The sequence below is a fragment of the Ascidiella aspersa genome, chromosome 1 (genome assembly GCF_963924565.1).
Source record: "Ascidiella aspersa chromosome 1, kaAscAspe10.2, whole genome shotgun sequence".
NCBI classification, from domain to species: domain Eukaryota; kingdom Metazoa; phylum Chordata; class Ascidiacea; order Phlebobranchia; family Ascidiidae; genus Ascidiella; species Ascidiella aspersa.
The window spans coordinates 6353486-6365758 of record NC_139447.1 but is presented as its reverse complement, the minus strand read 5'-3'; the positions used below and the strand labels follow the sequence as shown (position 1 = coordinate 6365758).

The following is a 12273-nucleotide window of genomic DNA, read 5'->3' as shown; positions in this document are numbered from 1 at the left end:
AACATCAAAATCCACACAAATAGTAAACATCATTGTCTAAAAAGAAGGTAATTACCTCATTTTTTTTCCAAAAAATGTATGTGTAAGTCATTTGCCAAAAATGAAAGTCCAAGTAAGTTTTGCCCAACATTAAGCCAATAGAAATAATTTAAAAACAGTGACTTAAGTGCACTAAAGTAAAGTCATTGACTTAAGCCCAGTGTTGTTAACAAGTCATTTTGAAATGACTCAAGTCACAGTCAAGTCATTTGGAAAATAACTTAAGTCCAAGTCAAGTCTTTTGCAAAAATAACAAGTCAAGTCCCAGTCTAAGTTATCGGTTACCCAAGTCAAGTCCCAGTCAAGTCATTATTAGAGCAAGTCAATTTTAAGTCATGTAACTGACTTTAAAGTAAACTGCTAAACTCCTAAAATTGGTAACCTCGTCCGATTATAAGCAACAATTTAATTAAAAAAATAACACAAACACAATATACAGCAATAAAAGTATTTAATGTGGAAAACTTAACATAAATTTTAATGGAAAAAAATCAATTTAAGTTATTTGACAAAATGACTTAAGTCCAAGTTAAGTCATTTGTCCAAAAGACTTAAGTCAAGTCAAGTCATTTTGGTCAAAAGACTTAAGTCAAGTCAAGTCATTTGAAAACAGTGACTTAAGTGCACTAAAGTAAAGTCATTGACTTAGGCCATTACAACACTTCTGATATGTTAAGGTAGGGCTACCATATTTTCAACACCCAAAAAAAGGACATTTTTTGCCGGCAAGTAAAAGAGGTGCAGTCGTGAGATTTATATAATGGTGCTTCACTGCATGAAATGTCATGGTGGCTTCAGCAGCTGCAACTTCGTCTCCTTACTTTACAAAAATAGTGGGTCACTTTAGATCAGTGGTTCTTAACCCTTTTTCAGTCGCGACCCCTCTTAATTTTTTTCCTATGCCTTGCGCCCCCTCTAAGAAAAGCAATTCGGCATTTTTCAATGAAATATCAGTGAGACAGCATATAAATAGTGAAGCGTACTGTTGGTCGCGCCCAGTGCGGGAAGTTTTTAGTTTTATTTGGTTGAATTGGCTAAACTGTTGGCCTGATTCAGGAGGCTTTTCGCGTCCTTGGAGAACGCAAACCCTGTTTCAAGCGACAAAACAACGAAACAACAATGTCCTTAAACAGTAATTGACCAAAAACGCAATTCGAAACAATTCAAACTACCCTCAGAACAAAGATTATTGAGCTCCATAACTTTTATGTGTATTTCAAGAAACTTAAGTTTATATCAACATGAGACGCGGGCAAGTTTTGATGTGCGTGGTTATTTGCACAGTTGCGTGCCTAATGTTTTTCTGCTTGCATGCGTCGACGCTCCTAAACTCGTTTCAAGTGCAACGTCCGATTAAAAAGTCCAACTGGCCGACAGTCAACGTATCGCCCAGTCAGACAAAGAAGTCGGACTTTAGTTTCAGCGAACCAACGGTTAACAATAAACCACTTTCCGTTGACGAACTGACAAAGGTGCTGTTGTCCTACTGCAATAAAAGCTGGGATCCGAGCAGCCTGGACAACATTCCAGTTCGACTGGAAAGTGGCACCGTGTTGCCGCTGTGGAAATATAAGCGCCAGGAGGCTGACGAATTTGTAAAGAAACACGCTCACCCTGGACCCCAGAAGATAAACCCGACCCTACGCAAATTCACGGTTAGTTTGTTTAAAATAGTTGTGATCGTAATTGTGTTTATATAATTTATTCCTCGCAGTATTTTCTTCTCGCAAATTCAAACTCATATATTGCTAAAACTAGAAAGGGTCGGTCTCTTTGTATAAGCACTCGTAGTGTAAGGCTGATCCTTGCCCAAATCCGGTAACGTTAAAACTTGCTGGCTAAAATAAGTCGTTTTTTGATCATAAATAATTTCATAGAAGTTTTTCTTTGGCGATCGTTAAACATAACAACACATTTTTATCATACACATTACGGTACATTTTTCATATTGATTTAAAAGCATTCTAAATAGAATTTTTATTATTTAGGTTTAAAGATATGTTTGTCTTATGTTAACGCTGCTGTTTAATTTACATCGTCCTTGCCGAAGACATCTCACATTATTTTTATGGTAATTTTCACTGCACGTCACTCCATGCTGTAACCCAGTGATCGGCAACCGCCGGTCCGTGAGGAGTTCGTTACCGGTCGGTAGCACGGTTGCCAGATTAAAATTTTGATTTAAACCCAAACCGTATACGTAAAAGCCGGAAAAAGGCTAGGAACAGTCAAAAACGATTGAAAGTATATTTGTATCCAAATCGCATTAACTTTCGTTTTAATATACTCCATGGTTGATTGGTATATGAAAAATTACAATTAGTTTCAAGCACTCGTGAGGTGCAAAACAAACTAGTGTGCTGTGGCCATATAGAGCACTGTCACAATTCCTAAAATGCGTTTTTTGATTGTAAAATCTAACTCCTCGTATGTACAATATCGAAAAAGGGCCAAAACATTATGTTTTTTTATCCTTAACCGTGTTCACCCATCTAAGTGCAATAGAATCAAACCATGCAAACAACGTCCAACAATAAAATTAGTTATCATTTTTATGTTCAGGCAGGAAAGTTGTTAAAAACAACGTATGCATTTTAATTAGTTTATTGAAGAAAGTTAGAGTTAGGTAATAAATTTCCATTAATGAGCATTTGTTGTTTTTTAAGACCGGTCCGCGACAAAATTTCAGTTTTAAACCGGTCCGCAGTATAAAAACGTTGCCGATCCCTGTTGTAATCAATTAAGTAATTAGCTTGCCATTTTTTTCCTGTTTGCAAACCTAGCAGCACTTAACATTTGGTGCCTTTGCAGTTTTAATATGGATTCAGTCCCGAATTACAGATAGTGAAAAATAAGACATTCTATTTGAAAAAGGTAAGTTTTCTCCGTGTGGAGTCTTGTCTGTCTCGATAGGATCCTGACTTTTTTCCTATGGAAACCTGTTTTTTAAGGGGGCAGTAAACAACTAAATATTAAAAAACTAAACATTTACCTACCTACTACTTACTACTTACCTATACTACTACAACAAACAAAAGGTTAAAACGTTTACATTCTGCCTTGCGCAGTTCACAACTCGGGCCCTGCCTCCGTGGCGGCGATGCTCCCTAGTGGAGATAGGTTGTCAGAGGAATGAGCTGATACCACTACTGACTTGCTCAGAAATTCACGGCCTCTTCTTGGCCAATGGAAAGAATCTAACCACGACCCTTAACTACTTTCTTTTACTTTCTTACTTTCTCTTAGTTAAGTTCACCATTGGTAAACAAACTAAAAATAAAATTAAGGCATTAAAATTGCCTGGGGCGTTGTCTGGATTTACCATATTTATTGTTTTCGTGTAAAGGATGCGGAAAGGCCAAATCCAAACTCGTACCTACACAAAAATCCGAAAGGCAACATTGACGTGAAAGCAATCGAGGATAATGTAGAAGTGGATCGACTGCGGCGAATATCCGAAGGAGACACTGATCTTTTATTGGTGAGTTCTGTTGATTTGTGTTCCCATGCTTCCGATTAGGCTCCATCCCGAAAGATTACGGAGTTAAATTTGGCAAATATATATGCAATTTAACGAAAAGTTCTGAGTCTCTTTAAGTTGGTGTCCATGGCAAATCCACAATCATGTGCCACCCTGTTGGATAAGCATGGGAAATTTATCATTGTTGTTAAATCGACATGAGCACATATACGCAAATGAATCAAGAGTACCCATTTAAGACACACTACTCGGGCTATCTGAAAGTTGCTTATAATCATGACCTGTTCTATCCCTTTGGGAAGGTTGGTTTATTGTAAAATCCACTTTTTAAAATAGTATTTGCAATCAAACAAAGTCTCTCGCCTTTGAATAATATCAAGGTCTAGAAAAAATCCGATAAACGGACAATTACCTTAACATAGGTTTAACTTTGTTTGCTGAATTATTTGATAAATGAATATTGTTATTGATCGAAATGATAGAACCGCTAACCTTAAACATATTTTCTTCAGTGTTTGTTTTGGAGAACCTGTCTGGCCTAGTTGACTGGAACGCCAAAAAAAACTGTTTTTATACATCAATGCAGATTCCCGAAGTAACTGCCGAATTAAACAATAATAAGATGCCGGTGCCCAGCCTTGTTCACTTTGTGTGGTTTGGCTGTAGCCGATTCCGGTTGGACCACCTTATTACGTAAGCAGTACGAGTGTGACTATATTATAGATCTTTAATTGTTACTTTACATCGTCGTGTGATGGCTTTCTGTGTTATATCGGTGCTAGGCAATATTTAAGACCACAAACGCTTACATATACATATTTGAATAAGCACACTAGTAAACGTTGTATCGCCTACAAACATAAACGCGTATGTGCTTTTTTTAGAAAGGTTTCTCAACGTAATTTGATCAATGTTTTAAGCGCTCGGCAGGAATCTAAACCAGAGGTTGCTCAACTTTTTAAGCCGCGCCCCCTTTACAAATTGATCGAAGCTCGCTCGTGTAAAACGTTTTATAGACACAAAGCCTATTTGCCACAGGCGCGCCTCCCAGTTTGGAAACCCTTGTTCTAAACCTGTGTTTTGCAACTTTTTTTGGCTTGCGGCACCCCACAGAAATTATAAATAGTTCGCGGCACCCCCTTGCACGCTTTTATAGCTGAGTGGTTAACTGTAACGTTACCAAAAAAACGAGATTGGAGCAATTACATATTACCTGTGCAACAATTAAAAAAAACATTTCAATTAATTATTGACATCTTTATAGTAGGCCTACCGGTACACAAATAATTAAAGAAAAGGCGTACAAATAGAACAAAATTAAATCCTAAAGAATTTTAAATAACTCTCGGTACCCTTGAGCGTTAAAAAGGGCTGTTCTAAACGATAAAGAAAAGCCTTAGATGACTCCCAAGTAAATTATAATACTGTAACAAAAATATTAAACGATACAATGGACAAAAACATTTTTAACCTTTTATGTTACTAGGCTTCTTGCAGCCCTTAGGATCCAAAAACCAGCGCTGATATTATATCACACCGACTGTGAACCATCAGGCGCCTATTGGGACTACTTCAAGAAACAGGCGGGCAAAACGCTCATGCTGGTTAAGCGATCAGCACCAAAAGAAATCTGGGGCATACCCGTTAAAGTAAGTCGGACAATACATTGTTGCAGTTACGGACAATAAGATTTTAAGGTGTAAAGCAGGCCTGCACCACAAACGGACGAAACTTTGTAATGCGGTCCATACAAACTTTGTATCAATACAAAGTAATATTTTTTTACGTTTACTCATTCCATTTTAAATATTCGGGCTTAGTTGTGTATTGCGTGCGTTAAATTAAGTATAGTTAATTAGTCGCATGGAGTGAATTACAGTGATAAGAATGTTTGCCACGTCAGAGTACGCGGAAATATATTATGGGGTTTGCAACACAGGGGGCTTGTAAAAACTTGGTCACAGCCAGGCCATGCCCCCTAAATATTACTTTGCTAACTTTTCCCATTTAAATACCATTTTAACAACCTGTATCCGTTTTTTATAGAGGGAATCTAATCAGCCTGTAGGCTAAAACCCATTTTTTGGGAACATTATACGAAAACACGTTAGAAATGGTTATGAAAACCTAAGGCTTAATTTATTTAGTTTGTTGCGGCCCTTTAATATAAGAAATTTTGAGTTGTGCGGGCTTGGTATATAGCAGGGGTGGGCAAATATATTCAATGGAAGAGCCATTTGCGGAAAATACAAGCACCAAAGAGCCTCAAAATTATTTCAACCCAAAAACGGTAAATAATGCAAGGCCGGCCGCATTATTACCACAATTGTAATATAACAAAACGGTAATAATTAACACAATAATAACGGTAATAGCAAAATAACACGCACAATATTTATTAATATTAGTCTTCTGTTAACTAACTCTTCGTACTCTACGTGTAGTGTTACGTCATAAACGAAATGCTGGGCTAAATAAAGAAAAGAGGAGGCGAGAAACGTTTATAAACGGTACTCTTGGTAACTTTTAAATTTTTTTGGAATTTTACGATTCGACTAGAAAAGCCACAAAAAACATGCCGGCGAGCCGCAGTTTGCCCACCCCTGGTATAAGGATTAGGTAACATAGTGGGTTGCGTCCAGCCATATGGTTTTGCTGCCGGATAAAGATGTAATGCTATAGTGACAAGACCGGCACGCGAATTAATTTTGAAAATTTTTATGGGGCGAAATAAAAACTAGATGAAGGCTGACTTTGTCTTGTTGAGTCAGTCATATTCTGGCAATACCTTGATTCTACACACTTATAGATTTCAAAACGTTGTATAGCTATAGGTTTCGTATTTTTGTTGAATCCATGCCTGCCAATTTTGCATTGTTGTTTACGTGGAGTCTTACCTTTCAGACAATAAAACCCTTTTATTTTAACGTATAGGTCGTGGAGCACAAAGCGGACATAGCTAGGCTTCAGCTGATGCTGGAAGTTGGGGGAATATATTTGGACACTGACAGCGTCATCTTGCGCAACTCAGACGAACTAAGAAAGCATATGATGGTCCTGGGGGAGTCTAGCCAAAGCTCGCTCGGTTGGTTGGTATGGAAACAATGGCAACACATTTGGGAAACAATCCGTTGGGTTCTTGTATAATTAAGTCTTTGAACAAACAGATTAGATATGTTGTTGGACGGGGCCATGCGCCCCGACGGGGGTGGGGGGACAAGTGGGCACCAGACCCCCTCTGGAATTTCAAAATGCAATAAAACTTTCTACTGCATGATATAAAATATATTAATTTGTACTGATATAAAATCGTATGTACATATTAATATCACAGGTACTGAAGTAAAATTATGTGTATATATTCACCCGCAAAGCTGGAAAAGTGTTGGCTTTTGGGGTCTAATATAAACTTCTACGTAAGTCGCAAGTAAAACCATCTTGAACAACTTATGTTTTTTTGGCAGTTTTAAACTTCTTTTGTATCCTAATTAACTTTCAATGAAACATCGATGAATCTGTATTTTAATAAATTAACTGGCTGACAAATGGCCAATATTATTTTATAATTTGGGTGTTTATGGTTTGGGCTTCCGAACCTATGGAAGTCCTTAACTTTGTAGTACACTGACGCAAAAAAGTTGGTATAGATACTTCAATCAGACCATTTCAAACTAAAAATTGCGATCCAGGCTGCAGAGAGCCTTTGAAGTTGTGGTTGAAGTCATTAATCTCTTCTTGTTTTTTCAGCAAATAATGTTATCTTCGCCAATCGGAAAGCGTGGTTCCTTCGTCGTTGGTATCACGAATATCGGTATTTCAAAGACAACGAGTGAGTATGCGAGAGGTCGAAATGAAAGTTGTGGTCAGTTGATTTAACGTTAGTCTACCTATAGGTAACCATTATTCTGGTTGACCTAGCTTTGGTGTTTTGGCGAATTACAAGGCTTTGGCGTTTGGGCAGTAGACGCGTAGGTGGAGACCACTTTAGTGTGTTTCTTTGGACAAGCAAATCGCCCTATCATAAAAGCTTAAATTGATGGCTGACTAAGCAACTGCTCGAGTATATCGCGAAGAATTTGGTCGCTGTTAGTGGCCACAAATAACGTGCAATATGGACGTTATTTTATGAAGGGTATAGCCTAGTACAGTGGTTCTCAACACTTTTTCTTTCGTGGCCCATTTACGTTGCAAAAAATTCTGTGGCCCAATAGCTTTATGAAAAAAAACTGTGAAATAGGTTTAGAACAAAACACAGCGGAACATATTTCAAAACAGATTATTTATTCAACCGTGCATTAGTGAGATACTTGCTGCTGAACCACAAATTTACATTCCTTTTTTAATTCCTCCCCAAGCCATTATTCCTGTAAAATTAAATATAGTGACACAAACGAATCTAAATCTAGCTTTTTGAAATTGGTCTGTGGCCCATCAGTGAGACATGGCCCACTGTTGAGAACCGCTGGTAGGCCCTATAGTACAATTGACATAGGTGGGCTAAGTTGACTTGGGGTTAACTGTCCATGCTAAAATTGACGATATGCCGTAAGTTTGGTATATGTAAAATAATTTGCTTTTGTTACTATAATGCAAACCGGAAAGAGTTTTCAAAACAATTTCGGTAAAAAGAGAGTTTGTTGTTTTTATATAGTTTGAATCCATTTTATCTAGTCCTAAGAACTGCCGATGGGCGGATAACTGTAAGGATTGAAGATTGCGGGCCAGATATAAAATGCTCTATTCACCTAGTTTGACCTAATTTTTATAAAACCAAAGGAAAGGTAAAATAAATATTTATCAAAATTTATGCTGGATTCTCGAAAACGATCGTCTAGTTTCAAATTACATAATCAATTAGCTTAGTTGTGCATTTGACAAATATTTCGAGTACGGTAGTAAAGTTGTTAACCGTATTTTAGAATCAATTGAATTAAACCAAGGTGCCCGATCTGACCCGCGGGCTGTAGTTTGGGGCAGTGTGGTAAACAAGTCTATTAAAAAAATTCATCTGGTAAAATAGTAAAGTTCAAGTCAAGTTGTTTACCAAAACGACTTAAGTCAAGTCAAGTCATTTTAAACCAGTGACTCAAGTGCACTTGACTTAAGTCCTTACAACACTGGTTTAGTTACTCCATTTATACTTGTTCGCCAAAAGGTTGTAGAGTTAACCATTCAAATACTACAGGGCGTACAGAATATAATATGAAATTTTCTTCATCGTCCTAATTTTACTATAACCCATAGATATGAAAACTAATCACTACTACTGTTTGAATTTTAATGTAGATGGGGCCTCAATTCTGTGATTGTTCCGTGGGCACTTTGGCGTATCTTTCCGGACAAACTCCACGTCATCAAGGAGCAGATCTGCCGCCCAAACTGGCAAGAGCTCAGTTATATTTATCACGACTTGTTCGACTGGCATCACACCTACGTTATGCACCTCTATATCAGGTGAATAAATTATAATTATATTGTGTTGCATTAGTTGCCCGTTCCATAGAGTTCGCTTATATTTTCGTTTATCCGAGAAAATAGGACTTCATCTCTGGTCTCTCTTTCACCTCTGCTCTGAAACTTTCATTTGCGAAATAAATTAACAAACGGTTAAAACAGTAATAATAAACGCAAATCTACGTTTCAGGTATTTGAAGAAAATGGACGGTACAAAGGAGCATACACTCAGAGAGCTGTCGGTACTCGACACCACTTACGGCCAAGTAGCGCGTTACGTCATCTGGGGTGACCAAGCAACTCGTGACGTCACCGGTTGGCTGGTGACGTGCAACGAAACGCAGGGTCTCGTACTGTAATGGAGTGCTTAGCTGTTACTCAATAATAATATTTTATCACGCTTTCGCTAACAACTGAGAACGCGTTTATATGCTACTGTGTATATTGCTTCGTTGTAAATCTGTGATTCTCAGCCTTTATGCGAGGCGATCCAAATATACAACGCATTTTTTTTGTAAGCCAACAATACATAAAACATTAGAATTAATAAGATCGTACCTAGTTAACCTGTTAACATGTGTCTGCTTCAGCATTATTTTTTAATTTGGGAGAAATGCTGCTAAGGAGGCAATTTTGGAAATCTAACTATAGAAAACTCCTTAGTCGGCGACCCAACCAAATTAAACGACGATCAAAATTTAGGTCGCGAACCAGAGGCTGAAAAACATTGTTATTAGGCGTATTTAAAACGGCTAACACAAAAAAGTGTAGGTGCCTGGTACGATCCCAAAAGTGCTGCATTCTTCTCGTGTGAACTTTTTGTTGTGTAACTTCTTGCTGTTTTGTTATGACGCAAAAGAGTATGGCTTGCTTGGTCATTTGCAATTTAACCAATTTCCTGTGTACTGTATTTTATAAAAGTCTCGCAACTCGTGAATCCGGGTTTTTTTATTTCGAGTGAATATGTGGTTAATATAAAAGGTTCGCCCAAATGTCTAATACATGGTTCTGTAACTTAACAGTTACGTGCAGAACTACTAGCCAACGAATCTAGACCTTGGAGAAATAGTCATATAGGAAACTTAAAAAAAAAACATTTTTTTACTTAAGGCTGTCGACCTGTCGTGTTAAGTTGTATTACCTATTTATTTTAACACTTACCTACACGCATACGAGTATTGTTACAAATTCACGTTGGATTTTCTGACTAAAACATTGCCATTCCATGGAGTGGTCAACATAAAACACATACTATAAAAGGTTTTCAAACCATATTTACAATAAAGACGTTTTATTAAATATTTAAATACATAAGTTAAAAGAAAGAACGCGAAATATATGTAGGCTATTTTTTCTTAATTTCAAAGCCATTTTTAGTTTGTTTTATTTCAAATTTTTGAAATTTTGCCTTGGAATTGGAGTTGGTGCCCTTCATCATCTGAAAAACAAAGCACTTATTGGTGTTGTAGTCAACTTACTTTTAGATCTAACTGAATAAGTAAAAGTTTTAATAAGTTGCCGAATGATAGTTTGGATTACCATGAAGAAGTTATACAATACATTTTTAAATACAACTGCATGGTTAATTGTGAGAAAACTCTTGTCTTAAAATATGGTTGAAAAATTAAACATTTTGTGCTGATATTTACAGAACTACAGAAAAGCAATCTCACTTCTTCTGCCATTTTTCTTCCAAAGCCTTGGGCCATACTTGAGAAAATGGAGCCGAAAACGCCTCCGCCGCTTTTCTGAGAAAAGCCAGCATTACCCTGAGCGCCCAATTCCTGCATAATTTTTTTAAACATTTCCTCAGCCTCTTTTGGATTCATCTGGGAAGACTGGTAACCCCATTGTTGCTGGTTTGCAAATGGATTTCCGTAACCCTGCGAAGAGTTGGGGGTGGAACCGAAAGCATCATAACTTTCCTTTTTCTGTTTGTTGCTTAGAGTCTCGTAGGCTTCCGAAGCGTCGCGGAACTTTTCGGCTGCCTGAGCGTTTCCCGGATTGGCATCAGGGTGGTACTTTTTGGCGAGCTTTAAATAAAGAAAATTCCATTCACAAAACTATTGTTAATTTAACAGTTAGATTAGGAAATTCCAATGGGAGACGTTTGTGTAAAAATTCATCACAAAATATAAGTTTTGTTAAAATTATAGAGTACAATAAATTAGTTTATTAAAAATTAAAAGTGTGTACAAATTTTTAGCCAAGGCGACTTTAATTACCTTGAAATATGCTGATTTGATATCTTTTTGAGATGAACTTTTGTTGACTCCTAGTATTTTGTAATAATCTTTGAGAACGTCCGCGGACAGGTGAATGGTGCGACTGAAATACCAAGAGCAGCTACACGCAATACGTGGTACCGTAGCTGATCTTAACTGTCTAGAAATCAAAGAAGTCATGGATAATGCCTTGTATTAAAGAAGGCTTGGACACATATTGCTTTTGGTAATCTAATAAATTAGCAAGAATTGCTTTTGCAACGAAGTTACGTCAGGTTGATAGGTTCAACAGTGTTGTTGTGTAATTATTTTATGATTTCATTTATTTAAAATAGTTGTAATAGTTTTATTTTAAATGGACTTCACTTTTTATATGGTTCCGACTTTTTTATTTTCTTATTGCAACGCATTTAGCTAGGTCTATCGAATCCTAAAACTACATAAAATCTTGATGTAATTATTTTAATAATGTACTTTCCCAAATCTGCAACCACACAACGCTTTTTTTTATATTGCAATAAACCTTGGTAAAAATGTTTTTAAATTATCTTTTTATAAAGAAAATAAATTTATAAAAATGTTAGTTATCTGTGTTTATGAAAAAAAGTGAAAAATGCATGTGACACTGTAAAACATAAATTTTTCATTTGGACAAAACATGGTGGTTCTTAATAAAGAAACAAAGAACAGCGTTGGCGCGCTTAGAAAAATTGCTCGGACTTCTGAAGATCGCCAGATGGAAATATTTGGCGCCACAGTTTTCGAATTAAGGCTAGCTAATTTTCAGAATGTTTTTTTGAAGAGTATATTACTTATTAAGTTACGAAGTACGGTTTGTTTACCACACAACATTGCTAAGTTTGTGGAACTTATATAGAACCGGTTTGGTAATTAACAAAAAAATGGAAAAAGTTTATCAAAAAAAACAGAAACAGGCGCTGGTCTAGAATCCTACCACAACGCGCATTATTTGTGTTAGGTTGCGGGTTAGCGTTTGGGTTAAGGTGGGTCAAGTATTATTATTAAATAAAGAATATAATAATACTTGACCCACCCACGCCCAAACGCTAACCC

General features: G+C 36.8%; 3 protein-coding genes across 3 annotated transcripts in view; 1 reads left to right on the top strand and 2 right to left on the bottom strand.

The window, feature by feature from the left end:
• Window positions 1-60, bottom strand: part of LOC146166763 (sarcosine dehydrogenase, mitochondrial-like) — a 51195-nt gene extending 51135 nt beyond the window's left edge. The window contains exon 1 of the mRNA XM_083384952.1: window positions 56-60. Coding sequence (XP_083241078.1) covers window positions 56-60 — 5 coding nt within the window. The remainder of the gene's footprint in view (window positions 1-55) is intronic.
• A 1220-nt stretch (window positions 61-1280) lies between these two features.
• On the top strand, window positions 1281-9333 carry LOC146166762 (uncharacterized). The gene is made up of 8 exons (XM_083384942.1): window positions 1281-1694; window positions 3386-3520; window positions 4107-4213; window positions 5007-5169; window positions 6455-6605; window positions 7268-7349; window positions 8807-8974; window positions 9165-9333. The coding sequence occupies exons 1-8, from the start codon at window positions 1281-1283 to the stop codon at window positions 9331-9333; spliced, it is 1389 nt and encodes a 462-aa protein (XP_083241068.1).
• A 921-nt stretch (window positions 9334-10254) lies between these two features.
• LOC146166761 (uncharacterized) lies at window positions 10255-11553 on the bottom strand. The gene is made up of 3 exons (XM_083390876.1): window positions 11200-11553; window positions 10648-11007; window positions 10255-10412 (listed from the first exon to the last, which is right to left on the bottom strand). Exons 1-3 carry the CDS (start codon window positions 11377-11379, stop codon window positions 10320-10322), a joined length of 633 nt encoding a protein of 210 aa, XP_083247002.1. The 5' UTR covers window positions 11380-11553; the 3' UTR covers window positions 10255-10319.
• Window positions 11554-12273: the final 720 nt, after the last annotated feature.